This window comes from Brienomyrus brachyistius, chromosome 18 (assembly GCF_023856365.1).
Source record: "Brienomyrus brachyistius isolate T26 chromosome 18, BBRACH_0.4, whole genome shotgun sequence".
Lineage (NCBI taxonomy): Eukaryota > Metazoa > Chordata > Actinopteri > Osteoglossiformes > Mormyridae > Brienomyrus > Brienomyrus brachyistius.
In genome coordinates, this window is record NC_064550.1 from 9,822,664 (window position 1) to 9,845,208 (window position 22,545).

A 22,545-nucleotide genomic window follows, 5' to 3' on the forward strand; every position below is an offset into this window, starting at 1 on the left:
TCAGGAAGCGCGTGTTGCATTTTACATGCTTCTTGACAGATAAGCCCCTGAATCTATCAGTCGCATGGAGTCTGATTATTCTTGGCATTCAGATGGGACAACAGCTTTTGAAAATCTTGCTTTTAAACCACACCATAGCGTTTCTATGTCGCTTTCTTCCTGGCGATGCCTTACACTGGCACAGCATGGTGGCACTGCAGTCCCCCAGCTATGAGGTCATGACAGAAATAGATCTCCCTGCTACATGCGCTTTCAAGGACGTAGATTTGGTGTAATGCTGATAGGGACCAAATCTTCCCTGATACCCGCCCCCCAAATGCAGACAGTAGTCCCACAATATTGGTAAGGATGTATCCCTACTGTTCATACCCAAGTAGATATGCAAGCTGTCATCTCTAAAGCCCCCCGTTGGTGTGTCCGTGATGGACTGTCATCCTGTCCAAGTGGCTCCTCTGCTTCGTACCTTCTGCTTACCTGCATCGACTCCACACCCATAATGGTCGCGTGATTAATTCCACAGTGAGCAGGTGGGAGAGCCCAGTCTGGCCAGTGACTCACACGACGTGCCACCTTTTAATGGTCCGACCGTTTGAGGGACCTCTGGTCAGTTTTCTCCTTTTATTGAGCCCATGCGGTTGGTTTCTGTAGAACTTGGCACATTATGATGTGAGATCGGGCCAGAACAAACACTGCACATTGTCTCTGAGACAGAAACATGCCAGCAAACTAAAACTATGCCTGGCTTTTTGAGTTCTGTTTCAAGAACACCTTTGCGCTGGATGTTCTTGCATCCAAAGATGGAATGAAGGGAACTTGAGAATGTAGCATTTGTTGTGACTAATCAAAGGGCACCTGGACTCAGGCCATGAGCAAATCAAAGCCAGACGGCCTTGGGTGTGCTAAAGCATTTATCAGTCAACCCCGTAACAGAATTCATGGCTCGGCTGGTCCAGTGAGACAGTTTTTTCCTGGGTTTAATCTTAAAATACATACTGAGTTTTTCCAGACTGCTTATTCCAAACTCCATTTAGATATATTTGTACAATTATAATTGTAAGGCAATTAATCATTTTCTTTGCAGAGAATAAGTCTGGGTTTTTCAAGACCAAATTATTGATAATTTTGCCTCCCACCCTGGGTGCACCTACTGGGATGGTGTTTTTTTTTTTTTTTGTCCAGGTCATTCTTCACCAAGATGACACCTGATTGGTGCACATGGTGGTGGGCGGGTCTTACAGAGGTCAAAGTGCTATCGACTATGGCCATTGGTTCGGGTGAGGGTAATGAGTCCGAAGGACATCTAATCACTGTACTGCTGTATCAGCACGTAACTCCTGATTGGCCAGCTTGCTGGTGTAGTGGTGCTCAGGACGTGATGCCAGCAGCCCCTCACACTGAGAGGAGCCCAGGAGGGACCCATCTGATGTTGGGGTTGTTTTTCTTCTGACTTTCTGGACACCTCTGTCATCTTGTCAGCCACAAAAAGCTGTGGTCTTTCCCTCAAATGGAATTGAAATAGTTTATTTTATTCAGAGAGGCTGTGGTTGTGATGAAATGATTCCCCCCCCCGTGTCAGTTGAACAGGGCCCACATCACCGTTGAGGCCGCCCACTAAATGTCCGTCTCTCTGTTTCTGTCTGCCCCTGCAGAGTGTATGAACTGCAGCAGCTTCACAGACTTGAGTGAAAGACTGAGCACTGTTGAGTCCAAGGTAATTTCTGGGATCACACCAGGCCGGCTGCTGCGTGTCAAACATTACGTGAGCAAACAGCCAAATGGGACAGAGAGCATGTCTCTGGCTTCGGAAAAAGAGCCATCTAACGGACGAGCCAGTCCTGAACACAGCAACAGAGGTGTAACCTTCAGGTCCAGAAAGTACAAATCCAGACCAAGATTTAGTTTCAACCAATCAGTTGAGCATAAAGAGTCACAATCACTGGTTGGTTGAAACAAAATCTGTATTTGTACTTTCTGGACCTGAACTTTCCACCTCCGTGCAGCAGACCATGAAACAGGGTCCCTTTCTTCACTAGATCCTGTTGCTGAGGGAGACCTTGCCAGCTACCACTGCAGCCAACCGTCTGCATGAGGGATCGACCGATAATGAGGTGGGCGCACCCAACCCCACGCCCTTAGGACCCCCCGTGGTCGGGCTTCCAGGTGAGAGGGTGTATTTAACCAAACACACGCAGAACTGACCGGCTGTGCAGAATGTTTGATACTGCAGACAGGCTGGCGGTCGGCTTCTTTATCGAGTTATTTAGCTGCTGAGTGAGCGGCAATTTTTAAATTGATTTAGAAAAATACACACTCCACATATTGTACATCCTAGCAATGCTTTTTCAGATTTGTCTAGGAGAATCTGATCTGATTTAATCACATTATATAAAATGAGCCCAATGATGGACTCATATCCTGTACAGGGTGTCCCCTGTCTTATGTTCTGTGCTGCCTGGGATTGGTTCCAGGCCCTATGGTAACCCTGAGTAGGCTAAGTGGTTAGAGGATGGATGGATGGAAGGAAGGAAGTATATGCGTTATGTATATATACACACAAACACTTTGGGGATATTATAGAAAAGTCTGTGTCTCCCAACACTTTATTGTGTTTGTAATGAGACACGACTTCACTTGACTACAAGACTTTCAAACAAATCTATAGAAATGATGACTCATCCTCCAGGTGTCAGAGGGCCCCCGGGGCCAATGGGGCCCCCAGGTGCTCCCGGATCGGCTGGACCTCCTGGCTCCCCAGGAGCGTTGGGGCTCACCGGAAAGCTTGGCCCCATGGGACCTAGAGGTGAGAACCCAGCACCCCAAATCTGGGTGCTATCACCGGTACTCAGACACAAGCCTAGGGCACATGCCCCTCTCCCTCCTCTGAACATTAACTCACTATAGGAATATAGTAAAGCAGCATCACCCCATAATCCTGACACATCCCCACTGATCTGTGTCCTGTGCATTTTCTTATAGCTGTGCTGCACATCACAGTTTATTCTGCAGTATAATTTTTGCTTTTTTAATTTTTGATCTCAGTATAACTATTTTTCGGTATAGTTATTGTTATTTTTCTCTCTGTTTATTATCATATGACTATTGAAATGTATTTCTGCTGTCACTGTTTCTATGCCAGAGTTGCTCACTTCACATGTAACCCCAGGTCCTCTCTGACACAATACCTTGTGTGTGATAAAGCCTTGAATCTTTGAATTGAATCTTGAATCTCAGCATTATTAGCCCCATGACAAGGCTCACAATCCCTCGTCATGCCCAGTTTGACCCCCTTTGTCACAGATACCAGCAGCCTGTCTCTCAGCCTGTCCCCTAACATACCGGGCTGCATTTCCTAAAGGGTCCCGTTAGCGACTTAGATAGCTGGACTCATTCAGTTGCGACTATGGGTTTGGGAAGTCCATCCCTGGTGAGTATCTTCAATGTCTCTTAACATCTCCCCCCACAGGACCCCCGGGTCAGAGAGGACCCCAGGGAGAGAAGGGTCTACCTGGGCCTCCTGGGCCACCAGGCCCGGCCTCCCCTTTCCCCCTCCGCGGTGACATGTTCATCCTGAACAGTAGGCAGCTGGGCCAGGGTGAGTGGGTTTACACGCAGATTATGAAATGTGTTCCGGTGGGCGACAGACACCGTAACAAACGGGGCTGTATGGTCCGGCTGGCAGAGCTGCCAACTTCGGTCAGCTGGCTGGACTGAGATTTTTAATTTGCGGCAAGTCTGCACAGACATCCACACGCATTTGCATGTATGTAATAGTTTAATCACCTTGTAAATAGTCTGCAGAGTTTGCAAACTGCACCAGCGATTTTGAAGTAACTAATTTTAGGTTTATAATGGAATAATTTAGATTTGCTGTAAGATTTCTTGCGTGAGCAGGACGGTCTGAAAATGTGAGCATCACGCCGGATGCGTGAGGACTGGCAGCCCTGAGCTGATGTTCCATTGCCTTCATATTTTTAGGCCTTTTCCTGAATTTGTGACTGTAACAATAGTGTAGTTATGACAATATTAGTTATGGTTTCTATGAAATTACCTTTCAGGGAGGGCTGAGCCTGGATGGGGGGGGGTCTGTGAGCGAATTTTGTGCTCCATTAAGTGTAAAGAGAAAGAATGAAGGTGTGAGAGGGCAGCAGAGACGTTTTGGCTCTGTCTCGGGAAAAAAGTTTTGTAAAACAAGCGACCCCTGAATCCTTTATGTGGACCGTAACGATCCGAGGCGTCACTGTGTGCTAAAGAAACGCTGGCTGCATGGCGGGGAGGGGGGGGCACCCGGTTCTCGTTAAGAAGCGTGCCTCCACAACTGGGCCCCAGAGGGCCACGCGGCCCCTCTCACCCGCGCTCTCCGTGAGCCACTCAAGTCAGCTCGTGAAAAGCCAGATGGTCCGTGGCGGCTCAACCCGCCCCAGACCAACGTAAATGTCCACGGCGCTGAGGAAGTGGGGGCCGGTCGGAGACAGACTTCTCACAGAAACGACATAAAGGCTGTCATTCAGGAAGTCGCAGTGTCAACCTGAGCTTAGGAGCATCATTGCGTTTTATAAGCAGCTCCATGTTTTAGCAGTAGATATCAAGTATCTATCCTGTTATCTATTAACTTTGTAACTTTGTTATTTAATTATTATCTGGCAATTATCTGCATACCACAGTTTATATCAAATTAAAACATGCTGCACATGTTAAATTTATTTTTAGCCCTGTTAGAAAACGGGACCTAGATTTGCTTTTTGTGCAAGTCGAACTTTTGTATAGTAGATTATTTTTCTTTTTGGTTTTTAACATCTCTTGTGCAAAAAAAAAGGTTTGCCTAGTGTTCAACACTAGAGGGCAGCAGCCACCCACTGTGGCACTGGCTTCAGCAAGCTGTATTCAATTAGGAAGCTGGCTTCGTTTAGGGCTCAGCACTGGCTGCAGTGAGCCTGCTGTAAATCAAACCCAATTTGTAAGTTGTCAGCAGAGCAGCCCCATTCTGGCAACCAAAGTCTGCCCCCCAAGCCAAAAACCTGCCCAATAAAAAGGGAAGTCGAGGCCCTCAAATCAGGCCATAATGCTGGTGGGGTTCTCTGGGCAGACTGCTGCAGCCCCAGAAATGAGTTCCACAGGGAGTGTTCCCACAGGCCCATTTGCCATTTGTGTGAGATCTGCATGTTAATCATCCACTGTAGCTGAGCACTGAGCTCTCAAAGTCCCATTCCTGATCCTGGTGAGGGAGAGGCGAGCTCGACAACATGGCTCCCTTATTAAGGGAAGGATTATTGTGACATTTTTACAGCAGAGTTAGGGAGTCCTGTGGATTGTCTCTGAAAAAAAGTAAACACAGGGAAATCATTTCTTTGGCCATGATGGGCGCTTATAAGGTGAGGTTCATGAGGGCCATCCACATGTTGGGCGTTTCTCAATATCCATCCTTGACCGTACTTGTGTTCTTATGTACCCATTTTACGTCATCTTCCATTGCCAAAGACCAGTTCCAATAGTAAAAACACAAGTATACGAGGATAGTAAAAATCCCTGGATGTTGGGATCTTGTTCTACCCCAAATATCAAGGATACACTGGTTGCATTCTCAGTTGGAATTTGGTGATCAGCAGTCATTATTGACACACTACAGCACACAACAACAGAATGTGTCCTTGGCATTTAACCCATAGGTGGCACAGCAGTGCTTGTGGGGGGGGGGGTACCTTGCTCAGGGTATGTCAGTGGTGTCTTGCTGGTTGGGGATTCAAACCAGCAATCTTTTGATTACAAGTGCACTTCCCTCACCATTAAGCCACCACTGCCCACATAGCATTAGGTTTTCATAGGGTTATTCTCACATGCAACTTAATGACATAATGCGTAAGGCACTGCTGGGATTTGAACCCAGGGTCTCCTGTTTACTAGACAGGCACTTTAACCATCTAAGCCACAGCACCTCCATGAACAAGATTAATTCTGTGATTCATTGCACCCCAAGTTTGTTCTTGGAAGGCAAGTTAGCAAGACCGGTCCAGCCAAGACCACAAGTACGACCTTGGTGCTCTTGGTATTGAGATTCCAATTGAGATTGGTATTCATTGCCAAATGAGACCAATCCCATGATTCATTGTGTCCCAAGTTTATTCTTGGGAGGCAAATTAGCAAGACCGGTCTTGCCAAACTCACAAGTATGATCGTTGCATTATTGGTATTGAGAAACATCCATTGTGTCAGGCCCTATTGTTTGTTAGGGAACAAGAAACAGTAATTAGCAGAAACCACCTTAGCTCCCAGTCTCGTTCTTGGTGTTTGCAGATGAAGAACTCCTCTACACTGTGCCTCATCTAAGCCACCAAGTGACACCGGGCCCCCCAGGTCCGCCCGGGCCCCCCGGACCCCCAGGTAGGAAGGATCCGAATGACCACAAATCTTTAGGATTTTCCCATAACTTTCTGTACTAATGCACATTAAAGATGAGGACATCTGACTGGTCATGTGACACACTAACCTTACCAGCAGCAGGTGGAAATGGCTGAAGCAGAGAGCTCATTTTGTGAACTCAAACGTTTGCATGCTGTTTCCACAGGGCCCGCGGGGCCAGTGGGGGACCTAGGACTACCTGGGCGACATGTAAGTATGGGTTGGAGTAGCGTGTCTGCTGGAATGCCTGAATGTGACAGCATAAGGCCTAGCGGAACACAAACCTGGTCCCATGGTATGTTCCAGGCGGAGGGAGGCATCGTTGGAAAAACTGGAGATCCAGGACCTAAAGGAGATCCTGGAGAAAAGGTGAGGAGCTAACGTGTATGAAAGAACTTTACGTCTTCATCTCAGGTTATTCACCTGCTTTGAACGTGATGACTAATATCCACAGTTAACACTAGTGTTGACTACAATATTGATATTCATTATTACGCTGGACACTGAAATTCTTCAATTAAAAAATATGTTCTATCCATCTGAACCTATTATATGTAATAAAGTACTGTCAAAGTCTTAAACGTTTTAAAACAAAACGTTTAAAACTACCTAGGGAGTAAATGTATATTTCCTCAGGAAAAAACAGTTTATCATTAGAATGTATGCAAATGATCAGTAACATGATACAAAATAATAGTTAAAAAAACAATTTCTTCTTTTCTCCAAAAAGTTACTGATATTTTGTTGGATGGCTAGATGAACACCACTTCAGTTCCCAAACATCTCCTCAGGGGCACCTCAGCCATTCCATGTGTTTGTCACATTTCACCACCGACTCGTTTATTTAACTTAATTTGTTAAATAATGTGATGAGGTATTGGTTAGCTAAAAAGGAGGGCAAGCCATTGACATATCAAATACATACAGGTATATGGCTACATATGATGCAAATGCAAGGGAGGGTTTTGGAGAGGTTTTGAAATGGCTGAGCTAATACGTTTTACACCAACAGAGAATTTAAACATGAACGTAATTTATAGATAATTTAAGCATAATTTTCTTTGGCAGCTTAAGACTCTTCCACAGATACAATCCTGAGCTAAAAACAGCATTTGCTGAACAACAGTATGTGAAGACACAGCAAGTACAGCATACATAATGCAGGGAGACGTAGGCATTATGCATTTATTGGATATGAACATCTGTTACGAAAATGAGATAAAAGTTTGGCTCATAGTGATGCTGGTGTATCACTGTTGATTTACTAATCGTGATAAGATAAAAAGCTTCAAACTGATACTGAGCATTACGTATGATACAGGGTTACTATTCTTAAGGACTATAATCTTCAGTGTTCATTAAACTGTTTGTTGGACGACTGATTGATTCTTCCATGATACAGAGAGTTTGGATGTGAACACAGAGAAACAAGCGGTTTCACAATTAACAGTGTTTTTGTTATTATTTTGCACCTACTTACCGCTTGTACTGTTTGCACTGAGTCATTGTTGTTATTGAGTACTGCTGCGCATTGTTTTTTTCCCCCTTAGTATTTATTGTCAGCGTTTATTGTTTGGCTGTTCTTTGTTCTAGCTGTCTGATGATCTGAAGAATCGCAGTGTCGTTTCTTGTGTGTGAAATGACGATAAAGCGGCTTGACATGAGTTGAGCTGAAGTGCCGAAAGAGTCACACTGTCTGCTGCTCTGTGACTGAGAACAGGCAGGGAGTTGGGGGGGGGGGCATTGTGGCCTTATTAACCAGAATGTTTTTGGTTCAAGTCCACAGAGGGGATCATGTTGCTATGAAGATGCTTCACTTGAACTGTGCCAGTGAATTACCACACCCCCCCCCATATAAATGGGTTAATCTGCAAGTTGCTTTGGATAAAAGCGTCAAATGAGGAAATCAGACGTAGCATGAGCACAGGCTGAGCCAATACAGGCAAGAGATCTGGGAACGCCAACATATCAAACAGTGTTATTTTCTCTTTGTCCAGTGGGGGCGTTGGTGAGCTGTAAAAAGCTTTGGGAGAGGGGGGATTGAAATGGAGGGGTAACAGATAGTCACTGAAGTAATGCTGATTAAATTGTCCTCAAGACCTGTCAGATGGCTGTTTTATCGTACAGCTCAGAAAATGTTTATGGTTACAATCGGCTCATCTGTAAGATGTTTGCCGCACCGTATTTAATGCATGAGGAAAAAGACCTGCCAACAGACTCATGTTAGACAGTTAACGAGGAAACGGCCATAGAGCCTGTGCACACACACACACACACACCCGCTCGCACACACACACATGCACACCCGTGCTCATACACACACAAGGAATCCTGCCGCAGCCAGTTAGAACGATCCCCCGAATACAAGCCTGCGTATCCGGAGACCCTCAGCACACGTGCATTTGTGCAGAGGCTCTGATTCGCGCGTCACTGTGCTCCTCTGCAAGCTCTGCCTTTCCTGCGCGACCTCCGGCTCCGTGGGCGTCATGGCCGCAGCCGGCTCCGCACGCCACTCCACGCCGTGGCCCACGCTCAGCCTCACACCTGCTGCTTCCTGTCCCCCTCCTTCTATTACAGTCTTAAAAAGTTTATTAAAAAAAAGTTCAGCCGCTCGGAACGAATGCCCCCCCCGGTCAGGGTATTGTAGCAGGCCTGTCAGTCAGCCGGCTAGTTCATTAGTCACGCCTTGTCAAGGCAGGTCTGCAGGGTGCCCATCGGCGAGCGCTCGCACAGTCAGGGCACGGTGTCCGGTTTGCTACAAAAACACAGGCCTCTTTGTCATGACATTTGTGTTGGCTAGTGCTGTGTGTGTGTGTGTGTGTGTCGGTCTATGTGTGTGTGTGTCTCTGTATGCACTGTAATGTTGGCTTTCTTCTCCTCGCAGGGACCTCCTGGATTCGCAGGACAGCATGGCCTTCCAGTGAGTCACGGGCCTCCAAACTGCACAATCACTGCAGTCTGATTCTGCACACTGCACATGTTAACTTACAGTATATTCTCCCAGATCAAAACATATACACAGTGCCTACAGAAAGGCTTGGGACGCTTGCTTAATTCAGTAAAACAATTGCTAATTTATTGGTTTCATTACAAAAATCATTACTTTATTCACTTGTTTATTCAATTTATTCAAAACAAGATATATGTAGCATCATGTTACAAATAACCAGTAGTTGTAAGTAAAACTTTTATTTCAAGTAGTAATAAACTGAAACTCAAATTATAGTTCTAAAAGAGCTGTTTTGAGTTAAAAAGTTCATTGGCAAACAGTCTCATTGGGGGCTTTTTAATAAGCAACAACTTTGCAAGAACATTAAACACCAAATATTTGTGTTTCGTATCCATAAGGGAGCCAATGACTAGGATTGTAATTAATATCAAAATGGCAAGAAAAGAACTGAATAAGTCAGTCAAAAGCATTATGACACAATAGAAGAAAATATCTGTGCAGATTTTGTTATGAAAACAATAAATTTGCCACATTTTTATTGAATTTACTGAGTGTCCCAACACTTTCTGTGAGCTATGTACATATGTATGTATGTATATATGTATGTATGTATGTATGTATGTATGTATGTATATATGTGTGTGTGTGTGTGTGTGTGTGTGTGTGTGTGTGTGTGTGTATATGACACTTTGGGATGCACAGCTGATGTTTTTATAGCGATGGTCTGCTGGGTTTGTCGTGCCTGAGTGTGGTTATTGCATATGTGTCATCGTAGGGTGCACCCGGACCCAAGGGTGAGCCAGGAGAGAGCTTGCAGGAGGTAAAGAGAGAAGATGCATTTAGAATCCTCTACCGACATGTATGACACCTATATGCTGAGAGCAGGCGGCTAAAACTGGAATGTCCCTGACACAGATGATGACATCACTGATCCAATGGATTTCTGCTGAGAGACAGTTATGGAATTTGCATATATAGACTGATCATTGAATGATGTCACAATTCATGAGATGTTTACCCAACTCCCATAATCCCAATGCTGATTTTTAATCTCAGTTCAGCCCAGTCATCCAGTATGCTAGGACCCTTAAATCAGCAGTCGGAATTAGTCACATTAGCATCGATGGTGATTGGGAGTTCAGCTCCAGCCGTATATATCTATACATTTTGCTCACTGCGAGTGTGAGGGGTTTTATAGAGAACCAAAGTCCAGAATGGAACGTGATAAATTGGGCTTGAGGTCTGGGAAAGCAAGCAGTCAAGAGAACGCTGAATAAAACATCTCATCTGCAAGCTTCAAGCGTGCGGCCTGCTTCACTGTGGCTGGTGTGGTTACCCTGGATTTGGGTGTGTCCCTCAGGGAGAAGGAGTGCAGCAGCTGAGGGAAGCCTTGAAAATCCTGGCCGAGAGGGTCCTCATTCTGGAGCACATGCTTGGCATTCATGGTAAGAGGAAGTTGGCGGGGCTCATTCCGCAGCAAATGATTGATTCAGAGTAAGGAGGAGTGGGCGGGGCTAATTCGGCAGCAAATGATTGGTCACTTAGAACAAATGGCTTAACATTGTGGAGTGTTTGATTGATATGCAGAGTCAAAGGAAGGCGCCAGCTGGTAGCGTAGTTGGTAAGTCATGGTGCCAGATCAGCTCTATGGCTTTATAAGCAAGTAAAACTATGTTGCTTGACATGAAACTATCAGTTGAAGAGCTAAAGATAAAAAGTTCTGCAGAAACATGCACACTTATCATGCAGTTTGCAAAAATTTCAAAGAACAGGTTTCTTTCGTTTGCTTTTTTTTTTACTTTTTAGGGGAAAAATGATTTACGCAACAAACCAAAGCCACATATCCACCCCTATTCAGTGATTTATGAAGTTATAATTTTGGCATGAGTTCCCTGTCTGACACACTAAAATTTCGCCCGGCTGGGACAAACTATACCAGTCCTGTAACTGCTAAGGGTTCACGAGACCTTAGCACAGCAGCGGAGATGGAGACGTGATGCAACAGACCTGGCTGTTTCTCGGGAGGCCGCGTTTATTAGAGCGATGCAGCTTCTCACCGCATGAAAACTCCGGAGCTTAATTTGGACGCAGAAACTCACCCAGCATGCTCATTATTTTGCCGTTGAGTATGTAATGAAAATACGTAACCTATTTCAGGGGCTCCCAAAGCTCTCCTTGGGGATCCTCGGCCTTTCCGCACATTTTATTCCATGAGCAAGCTCACCTGATTCACACCATTTATTAGTTGAATCAGGTGTGCTGGTGGTGGGAAAGGAAAAATATATGACATAGCTGAGGCCTCAATAAGAGGTTTGGGAACCAGGACCTCCTTAATAGGGCATCTGCCCATGAGTTCATACCTGCCAGGCATAGATTCATATCCAATTAACTTGGCCAAAGCTAACTTATTTCAAGATGTATGTGCAAAGGTCAACCAGTATTTTTGTCTGAATTCATTTTCTCCCACCCCAACACCCCCCCCCCCCCCCTTCTGTCTCTGCAGAAAGTCCAGTAGAGACGGGTTCTGGATTAGATCTCTTCGCGGACCCGTTATCGGTGCCTGCTGTGAAAATTAAAAGAGCACACTCCAGACTGCAAAGAGAAAGCAGCCCCGCTGCCAAAAGCAAAGAGCGTAGCTTAGGCTATTAGCCAGCGTGTCGCGGCCCAGCGTGTCGCTGCCCGGCGTGTCATGGCCCGGCGTGCGAGCCTGTCAGCTTGTGTGTCAGGCCTTGGACTGAGGGGCTGGGATCTCGGGACATGCTTTAGGCGGGATAACAGGCGGCCGCTCCTCAGCCAAGTTCCGATACGGTGATGTCGTCGTTGTCACGATCTTTATCACCGTTTCTTTCAAGGCCTCTGAAAACATTATTTATAGATATTCAGGATGCACAGTGTTTACTGTGATGCTTTTTAGTGCATTTTTTAGTATCTGTGACTGATTGCTTTTGCATATTGATGGTATCAGTCGTCTCAAGTGCTCCAAGTGGTTTTCAGTCGTACTTTTTATAGAGCACAATTAAATGCATGTACTTGTCTTAATTTGCTCACACTTCTACGAGTGATTTCTGTCAGACCTTCGAAGGCTCTCCGTGCAGTTTTTGATTAGATTTACGTGCAGTATTTCAGTTCCTGTCGTACAGAGTTTAAACTACAGCCATTATTAATGTTGATGCCACCATAAGAAATGAACAGCGTTTCCACGTAAAATCTTAATCAACACTGCGTGATCTTTCTAAATTCTTTTGAGCATTTATAAACTGCATATAAAAATTATACATTTAATCTCATCTAAAGCACATATTTCTTTGAAGTTGATTGGTAGTAATGACACTAAGGATTCTTTCATTTTCCGTGGGAGCTTCATAATTTATGATGCGGTATGTTTCATTTAAATCGTGTGTTGGCTGTGTGTGCAGTGTTGGGGTGCTTTTCCAAGCTCGTTGATGTCTCCCAATACCGAGAACACGGAAATCGTACTTGTGGTCTTAGCAAGATGAACTGGGGGTGCAATGAGATTGTTCTTGTTTGCCGAGGATCCAACTGAAGTATCTTTGGGTCGAGGCAAGAACGGCATCCGGGGATTTTTTACCGTCCTTTTACTTCTTTTCTTGAGTATTGAAACTTGAGTATCGGAATCGGCAATGGAAGATGATGTAAAATGAGTTCATGAGAACACGGTAAAGTACGCACGTCGAGAAACACCCAGTAGCTTGAATCTGGACCCTTTGGGGGGGATTGATCTTCGCTGCATACGCAGCCTCTCTGTGGCCATTTTCTTAGATTATCTCTCTCTTATTGTTTTTTTAAATGTACAAACACAATAATAATCTGGGGTGAACATAACTGATACGCAAGTACGTATTCGCCTTTAAAAAGGATATGTGCGACAATCGATTGTGGTAACACTTATTTTATGTGCATTTGCGCTGAAATGAAAACAAAACAAAATGCATTTAATCTTTATATGCTAACTCTACTTATATGTGCAGTATACAGGTTAAAATTCAAGGTATTTTCTTGTCATAGCAGCGCAAATGCACATGAAATAAGTACGCAAACAGTCGGTTGTCGCACTTATCACTTTTAAAGGTGAATGCTTAATTGCGTACCAGTTATGTCCATCCCTGATCATAATAAACCAAAAGCCATTTTCAGGAACTTCACATGTAATGAAATTAACAACATCCTGAACAGATGTGTCTGTTCAGTCATTTATGCGAGAGCCAGGCTCTAATAATCTCAGCAGATTTTTTTTTTAATGTTGTCTTATTTAATATCTCTGACTTGGAATGCTATTAACTACAGTATCTGAGGGAAGAACACAGCTTAGGCCTGCAGCTTGATAACAGTACTGTAAGGAGGACTTGACTGAGGTCCTTCTCAGCATACAAATTAAACTGTCAGTCTGTTTCATTTACAACAAGGCCTGGTATTCCAGAACTCTTGGGGATTTTCATGTAGGCCAGGTTATGTAGAGCAGTGTTTCCCAATCTGGTCCTGGGGGACCTGCAGACAGTCCATGTTTTTGTTCCCTCCCAGGAGCAAAAATATGGACTGTCTGGTGAGGAGCTGATAGGGAGCAAAAACGTGGACCGTCTGTGGGTCCCCGAGGACCGGGTTGGGAAACACTGCTGTACAGTTTTAGTTAATCAGACAGTGAGAGAGGCTTCTGTAAAGCTCAGTCAAAGCTTGAACATTTCTATACACATTTATACATTGACATTCACCGTGTCCTTGTGAACCTTCTGCTCCCCATCAATGCCTCTTGAGGTCTACGAGCAGGGGTTTTATGTAATACACTTGTTAGTCTAAATCTGATATTCTGGAATATCAGAGTCATTACCACTCTTCTGATGCTCTCTAAATGTTGAAGTGAAGGAAATGAAAGCAGGGAATTAATTATCTCGTACAACATGTGTGCATTGACATGTTTTGTTTCTGATTGATTGATTGATTGATTGATTAATTGATTGATTGCAGTGTAATATGTGTAAATACAAGGTGTATTCAAAATACTTTTGGGCATGTAATGGAACGTCTTTCAACCTTATTGGCACCTCATGTTAAGATCCATATATGAATGAATCGCAACAAAGCTGAAAATTATGATCCATCAGTGTACTGGAGCTGTCAATGACATCTCAATGTTCATTTTGTGTTTATGTTGTATCATGGTGCCTGTAAATGTTATTATGGTGATTACATGGACTGTAGTCGCATCAATAAATCCCTTTAAGACGTAATGCCTACGTTATATTGAAGCATGTGCTTTTGAATGGAGTTTGCTGTGTGTTCTTAATGGTCACAGGCCATTTAAGGTTAGGACCTGTCATGCATCGTAGCTCCTAAGGAAGCACTTACATGCTTCTGTGTCATTCCGCTGGTGCAACACCCACCCCCTCTCAGCAAAGCTGTATTTTCCAGGTACATTCAATACATGACATGTAGTCTTTCTGGTTTTATAATCAGCGATTTGTACGTTCGGTTCGGCTGGTAAGCTTGTCAGACATTTACACCTTTGTGACTTCTAAGCGTGTCCAATCAGAGACGAGAGTAACCAAATATTCTTGGTGATGTTAGGACACGTTTCCCTGACAGCCATGTCAATGTAAATTTGATACAAGATTTTTATTGACAATGAGATGTGAGGCAGGTCATCAAGGGGAGGTTATGTACAGTTACATCTCAGGAGCAGCCCATCCCGCCTTACTCTTGCTCCTTATCCTCGCCGTGGGTGATGACATAGCACAGGTTCTTGTAGTCCAGGTTCCCAGCGACATCCAGGGGGAAGTTCGTGAACATCTGGTTCACCTACAGGCCAGAGAGAGCTCAGTTGTAATGCCTGGACAGAAGGTTCTCGATCAGCCTTTGTCTGATGGCATCAATTTTCCCCCAAAATAGGCAGGACTTAAAAATACAGCCACTTAAAGCTAGTAGCTAATTTGAACTTCCTTTAACTTTGCCACGGCTACACTTTCAAGCTAATGGTATATCGCTGTATGATCACATGCTAGCTTGATAAAGACAAGCAGGTGGTAGGAATACCCGGGCTAGCTCAAGATAATTATACCACTGTGGGGTTATATAATCATACAGCCCATGAAAATGGAGCAATAGCTTTGACGCGTCCCTGGATGCCACTGCATGCTGACAGGACTGCCTCTCGCTCATTTTTATATCCGAGCTTTCCCTGCCTTCAAGTTCGAAGTAAGCTCTCTGGATGGCTGAAACACACGAACGAGTGCGTGTGTCTATCTGCATGTGAGAGGGACTCAAAATGAGCATAATATCAGCCTGGAATTAGCTTACTGCAAGTTTATTTGGTCAGCACTTAAATCCTGTATCTAATTTCCAGCTTACTTTCTTTACTGGGATGCCTGTGGTTTGGCAGAACGCTCCAAGTTTATTTGTGACTCTTCCCTAATCCACGGCGACCGCATATCGATAAGACTGAAGCTTGTGACAAACGTGCATCATAAACCGATAACGACGGCGGTGAGGCAGTGCTATGGGAAAGCTGATACTTCTACGGAACCACAATCCCCACGGATCCCCCTGTGGCGAGATGACAGGAACGTGCCGTACCTCCGCCTCAGAGAACTTATCCGCTTGGGACATGAGGTGGTATTTAATCCTGTAAGGCAACAATATCCAAGTAATACACAAGATGTTGCACGTGGCGTTTAACGTTACAAACTGCATGCAGAAATATACAAATCATACTTCAGGTTAACAGATTCCTGAATCTGGATCTTCCTCTTTCATCACAGGGCCTCTCAGAAACATTTATTTAAATCTAGATTTAAGGACATACTCTGGAAAATGCAGTAATCCCACACATATGCAAAATACAGAGCGACAAATCTGTTTGTTCTCTTGATACTGTTTTAGAAAACTAAAGTTTGTGCAGGTATCCAATGAAACAAAATTCTCAAAAAAAAGCTTATTTAACTGAAGAAAGAATAGAATCATTTCGGAATTGCCATTTTGATCATTGTGTATCAAGGCCTACTACTCACTCATCTCCTCTGAGAATTCCTTTTCCTTCTGGGTCAAAGATCTTGAAGGCGTTCAGAATGGTTTCCTCGGGGTCTGTACCTAAACACAGAGAGACAACCATATATGTCCACTCAACACCGATGAAAAGGCCATTGAACCAAATCTGAAATAAGAAGAGAATACAAACAGAATACAAGCATCAAATCCCTAAGTCCACAATCCACAATCAAGAAGCAGCTTCTGGGGGTATATGTGTATAATTAATATTTTCCTATGACCACCGGTGCATTTGTAGAATAAAATGTGCTTGTGGTCTAGCTTAGATATTGTAATACATTAAAAAGGCCAGCATAAAACCTCAACATTAAATATAAAGGTCCTAATATAACTATTTACTTTTGTGGGCCAATATGGTGATGAGAAACTACCGAATACATAACGCATTCATAGAACATTCAGTGCACCTTCATAATGCTTGCATAGAACACTGAATTTTCTATGAATGCGTTATGAAGTGCAGTTAATGTACAGCTTTACTGCATATTCTTTACATGACATACCTGTATTATATTGATCATCACTTGCATCATTTTACTGTTGTGGCTGTCCTGTATTTCTGCATATTTGGTACGGTACTGCCACCTGTGCGTGTTTCAATATGCATCTATCTTAAGGGAGGCTGCTGTATGGTTAAATACACAAAATGGCCAATTTGAAAACATCTCATACATGCAGTTATGAATGGTAATTGTATCTCGCCCGTCTCACACTACTCGCTTACGCTACTTCTGTAGGTAGCCCTACACAGCACCATGTATCACCCTTATTTGAACCCAAAAGCACTTCGAAGGTTGACGAGCTGTGTGTTAGGACAGTGTTTCCAAACCCAGTCCTTGGGGACCCCCAGACGGTCTGCGTTTTTGCTCCCTCCCAGCCCCCACAAAAACGTGGACTGTCTCGGGGTCCCGGAAGACCAGGTTGCGAAACAGGGTACTAAGTGACACCTTTCTGCATGCCGATCTCGTCCTGAGCTGTTGTGGCACCTCCAGGCAATGTGACTGTTCTCCTCCGACCTCTTATTGATGAGGTGTCGCTGACTGCATGTTCTGTTTATCGCAGCATTTCTGTAAACTGCACTCGCTGTCGCATGGGTAAGGCCCAGGATGGCTGATTCTGAGAAGGTGACACTACCATGTCTAACACCAACATGACCACGGATCACACATCTTGGCCATTCTAACACTTAGCTGCACAGTAATGGATCCGAGATTCCGTCTGCATGCTGGATATATTCAGTTACAGCCAGAGGTAGAGATTTCAGGTTCAGAGAGTATAGATTGTTTCATCCAACCAGTTGAGTACTCTGTGACTATGACTCTTTATACTCAACTGGTTGGTTGAAACTAAGTCTTGGTCTGGATTTGTACTCTCTGGACCTGAAATCTCCATCACTGGTTACAGCCACATGATTTACTGTTTGAAGGAGGGAGTAGTTAGTTTGTATGTTGGTATATCTAATAAAGTGGTTACTGAATTATATATACTCTGTTTGTGTGTCTGTATGTATAAACCAGTAAAGTTCTTTGTTGTTGATTGTGATACGTGCTTATCAGTAATATCTTTATGAAGAGCTGGTATCTGGTTGTTCTCAGTAAATACTTTTGACCAGCTTATCTTGGGCAGGTTAAGCCACAGCCAAGTGTAAACTAGGTCTCCAAGCAGAAGCTCACTTCAGGGTAAATTGGCCCTGAGGTCTGAAGGCTCTTCTGTTAGAAGGCACTGCCCTGCAAAAGGTGTTCTTGGCAGTGTCAAGGCGGACACACTGAGATCTGGCCGGATTCTATCAGCTCGGCCCTGTGGCGTGATGCGTGGCGCCCAACCTTTCAGCTTCTCGCCAAACATGGTCAGGAAAACGGTGAAGTTGATGGGCCCGGGGGCTTCCTTCAGCATCTCATCCAGCTCGTCGTTGCCCACGTTGAGACGCCCTGCGGAGAGAGAGAGTAGAAGTGTCGTCCCGGGAAACAGCCGGCCTACCGAGCAGACTGGACCGACAGGACAGCGAGACGAGAACGAGCGAGGATACCTGAAGACTGGCTCAGTGGGGCACATGCATACTTATGGCGAAACATGTGACATGCGATGAGGAGAGGAAGACGGACGCGAAGCAATCAACCAGTAATGGAATGTTTTAGTCCCCGGAAGAGGCGTCCCTGTAAATTTCGAGGAGCTTGACCAGGGGCTGGGTTTGCTTATGGACATTATGGTGGCTCTGTGATTGGCTCTGTAACACTATAATGCCTTCAGCTGGCTCAGGGAGTTTTTCTTACACAAAAATGTTCTGAGGGCGGAATGAAAAATGAGAGACAACCAATCAGATTGTAGAGGAGGCGGGTCCAAGCGACTAGAGGACGCAGAACCAACCAATCAGGTGTCTTGATCCCGCTTCCTCTAGTTGCTCCTCACGTTAGTGGGGATTTCTTCTGGGCCTCAGGTGCCTCCCAGATTTTAAACATACTGGTAGTGGAACTGGTGTCTCAAAATTACCCATAGTGTGAAACTGTATGTATGACTGTCCTGTGTTTTCCTGGGTTAGGTTCACAGTGACCCTGTACATGGGTGGTGTCCAGAAGGTTGTGAGTTTGAATCCTGTGGAGAAAAGGCTGGCCCTGTCCTCTGCCAAGAGGATCAAGGCTTCATCTCAGTATATACACCTGTCTGTGTTTTTCATCAATCGCAAGATGCGGAATGTGAAATCTGTCTGATTGATGAATGAAGTACATGTATTCTATTCTACTTGATAAGCGACTGTGGGAGATAAATGTTGACTTACCGAGGGCTGCAAATGTGTCTCTCAGATCATTCTTGTCAATAAAGCCATCTCTGTTCTGGTCCATGATAGTGAACGCCTGAATGGGGGAGACGGGTCAGGAGTTGTTCCCAGTGCTGTACGTAATAGCCTATAACTTGTCCTTGGCCTCACCTCCTTGAACTCCTGGATCTGGGACTGCTCAAACATGCTGAAGACGTTGGAGCTAGCGCCCTCCTTCTTCTTAGCCTTCTTCGGTGCCTAAGAAATAGAGAGGCATACCTGGTACCACCTGCCACAGTGACAAATGCAGCGAGAGATCCATGCGCTTGCCCGGAATGTGCCGGAATGTGCCTTCCTGAGTTACATTGTCAGCTGGTTGATTGTGAACTCTGCCAAAGCTCATTGCTGGACGAACTGAGTGGCTTCTGTGTGGATCTGGTTTCAGACTGATTCCACAAATGCTTGGTGTAACAATAAATACGTGGATGCCCTTTATAGGGAGTTTATGATGATTGGCAAGTCCTTGAGCACTGGAGCCGAAGCGAAAGCCTGCTGATGACAGCCATGTGGCGAACCTTATACCGCTCAGCTGCAAAAGATCTCCCGTGACTCAGGAGTTACAAGACTCAAACAAGGCTTATAACTCGGTTATGGTAAACTCAACACTCCAATATCTGCTTGACCTGTATCTAAGTAAATAAAGCCAACATACACCACTGCTACATTCCAGTGTATTCTTTCACAGAATATACACAGTTTACACCCAGTGGACTTTTTCTTATGAACTTTCCTGCTGGAATCTGCTGTAATCAACCAGTTTTTCTAAGATTCAGACAATATCAGTCGCCATATCTGTCCTAAATTCTTTTATGTTTACATTCACCGTTTTGATTTGAGAAATACAACAAACAACAGCCGTTTTAATGATGCCATTTTTATAACGCATTTGAATGCAAAACACAAAAGATTCAAGGTTCTGGTATTATAAGGTCAACAGAAACATCCTTTGGGAGAACATTTTGCGAGAGGACCCCTCCTCCTTCCTGATCTGATTTATATTTATCTTCAGTCTTCTTTTCTATTTTTGCTATTTTTAGGTTATTTGGGTGTAAGAAAAATGTACAATTTTGCACCTTTGTGGGTACAATTACTCGTCACTGGGACTGTACCCTCAAGGTTCTTTACCATTGGGGGTACATTCATGCTGTTTGTACCTCAGGGAACAAACCTATACCCGGGCTGTACCCTTTTTTCTGACAGTGTGGTAAAATCTGAATAATTTCATGCTTCATCCCATTTTTTGCAAAAGAAGCCTTTTTAATTATGCCATCCCCTTATCTGTGTTCACAGTCATCCTGTCAGCAAATGCCACCCCAGCCGGAGTGAGCTTGCTCATATTTTCTGAGCGGTGCGGCACTCGCGCGCGATACTGACTGGCAGCAAAGTTCTCGCAATGTTAACTGACAGCGTTAAGGATATGCAGGGGTATAAAAGTCACACATGCAGAACGCTGGGGCACTTATGCTGTGATAAACCGGGGAGGGGTTAATGAGGAAAGCCAGGGAATTAGAGGAGCCTACCATTCTGCGAAGCCTCTTTTCTTGTCCCCTGGTGCCAAAACCCTGGAAGGATGATTTAAAGTGAACCTTTCCTTTTATATATCATCCCGGTTGACCCAGTGAAACACAATTGCTATGTTTAGATAAAGGAAGGTATGGTCCAAAGGGATTCCTGACATGGAAAGGCTCCGCCCCCTTTTAAAAGACAGATGTTCGTCACCATGGAAGGGACACTAGGTGCTGCTATCTTAGGACATCAGGCCCTAGACAAACTGTCATCAGAGTCACATGTTGTGCCACATAAGCTGCGAATAGCTTTGTCTCTACAAGTCCTGTCATTAAGATGGCTACAAAGTGCTCATTTGTTCCTATTGGCGAGATCATCCCATTGGCTGGTCAATGCCATTATATATCTTCAGGCCCAGGGGGGAACATGTTGTTTACCTGAGGTGACATTTCACAGTCAGTTACACTGGAGAGAACAGATTCACAGCAATAAGTGCAAATCCCAGTTGAAGATGTCGGATGCCGATAGCATGTATGACCTATAAAACATGCAATATTAAAACAGCTCCTTAACAAGTCTGAAGTAAAGCCGGTCATGTCAGCACTGTTCCCAACTGACTTTCAGAAGGAAGTGCGCGGTTTGGGCGACAATCAGAAGGTTCTGGGTTTGTTAGAAACACACAGATTCAGACATGGGACAGATTTCACACTTTTCCTCCGTAAAAAGCAAATATGATTCCACTGCAGAGAAGAAGATGCACTGAGAGGATTTTTCCCATTTCTGAGACTTGAAACGGATCTTTGTTTTTCCGGCAGAACATAGTGCATGACAGTGGGACACACATGTAAAGAGAAGTTGGGTGCTTGGTTCACAGATTTATTGAGATACATGCTAAGAGACAGCAGCTCACCCAGCACTCATGACCCACAGCCAGACAGAGCAGGTCGACGAGGCTCTTCATTGCGGCCTCCTGATGGATATGCGTACGAGACCTTGTGTGGCGTGACCCTGACACTTCGGGGAATGGGATGGCAGCAAACGAGGAGAATGCCAACCCTCGTGAGGTGCCAGGCTGTGTGGTTGTGCCCATGTTAGGCGACACCATGGGCTCGCTTATTGGGGGGGGGGGGGCATTTGTCCAATAGCTTAAGCAGCTGCAGATCTTGTAAGCATGTAACTGTTTCTTAATTTGGCTGGCCTTGTCAATCTCTGTCCAGCAGGCTCACCCCAGTTGCACCAGTAGTTGGCAACTATGGACCAGAGGCACATCCATTTTCAGAGGCCGACAGACAAATCGAATCGCTTGGATAGTTACTGCACCATACGTGGCCTGGGCAGGGTTAGTCTTTTCACCAAGTAACTCACAAGGCTGTGACCACCTGCTTGCGAATACAAAAGGCTTAAACAGTTCCACCTGATTTTGACGATATTTTGTTGAAAGACAAAGAGCCAATGAATACTGCTCCTCTGCTCACAGAACTGTGGCGCCCTCTGGTGTTGATGCAGGGATTCCATACCAAGTTACCATAATCTAGCAAGTACGAACACAATAGCTGCCTCTACTTGTTCTAAAGCTAATGAATAGTCAGTCAGAGAAAAAAAATTACGTGTCCTAAGTTATAAACTAATGATGGCTACACCAGCCTGATTGTGGATGCAGACGTGACTTCGTAATCCACTTAAAGCAGATTTTTGGGAAATGCCGTTTTGCTGTTAAGGGCACAATTAAGTCCTTGATTAAGTGCGTGCAATCAACACATTCTTCGGTCCTCTACTCCTCATTAGTGGGAGAAAAAGCACAGCAGGATGGCCGTGTAATTTCAGAACG

At 44.6% G+C, this 22,545-nt stretch overlaps 2 protein-coding genes and 1 non-coding gene across 4 annotated transcripts in view; 1 reads left to right on the forward strand and 2 right to left on the reverse strand.

The window, feature by feature from the left end:
* Window positions 1–14,586, forward strand: part of LOC125713332 (collagen alpha-1(XXVI) chain) — a 41,856-nt gene extending 27,270 nt beyond the window's left edge. For both annotated transcript variants that reach the window (XM_048984354.1, XM_048984355.1), the window contains exons 4-14: window positions 1,650–1,711; window positions 2,034–2,160; window positions 2,684–2,800; window positions 3,464–3,592; window positions 6,289–6,375; window positions 6,560–6,603; window positions 6,700–6,762; window positions 9,278–9,313; window positions 10,119–10,163; window positions 10,704–10,788; window positions 11,847–14,586. In XM_048984354.1, the coding sequence (XP_048840311.1) occupies window positions 1,650–1,711; window positions 2,034–2,160; window positions 2,684–2,800; window positions 3,464–3,592; window positions 6,289–6,375; window positions 6,560–6,603; window positions 6,700–6,762; window positions 9,278–9,313; window positions 10,119–10,163; window positions 10,704–10,788; window positions 11,847–11,992 (941 nt within the window). In that variant the 3' untranslated portion in view covers window positions 11,993–14,586. The remainder of the gene's footprint in view (window positions 1–1,649; window positions 1,712–2,033; window positions 2,161–2,683; window positions 2,801–3,463; window positions 3,593–6,288; window positions 6,376–6,559; window positions 6,604–6,699; window positions 6,763–9,277; window positions 9,314–10,118; window positions 10,164–10,703; window positions 10,789–11,846) is intronic.
* Window positions 5,857–5,930, reverse strand: trnat-agu (transfer RNA threonine (anticodon AGU)). Its single transcript has one exon. It is a non-coding gene; the product is annotated as a tRNA-Thr (tRNA).
* A 366-nt stretch (window positions 14,587–14,952) lies between the features above and the next one.
* On the reverse strand, window positions 14,953–20,881 carry myl10 (myosin, light chain 10, regulatory). Its single transcript, XM_048984356.1, has 7 exons — window positions 20,732–20,881; window positions 19,323–19,409; window positions 19,173–19,248; window positions 18,223–18,327; window positions 16,363–16,441; window positions 15,929–15,977; window positions 14,953–15,154 (listed from the first exon to the last, which is right to left on the reverse strand). Exons 1-7 carry the CDS (start codon window positions 20,732–20,734, stop codon window positions 15,050–15,052), a joined length of 504 nt encoding a protein of 167 aa, XP_048840313.1. The 5' UTR covers window positions 20,735–20,881; the 3' UTR covers window positions 14,953–15,049.
* Between the last annotated feature and the right edge of the window lie 1,664 nt (window positions 20,882–22,545).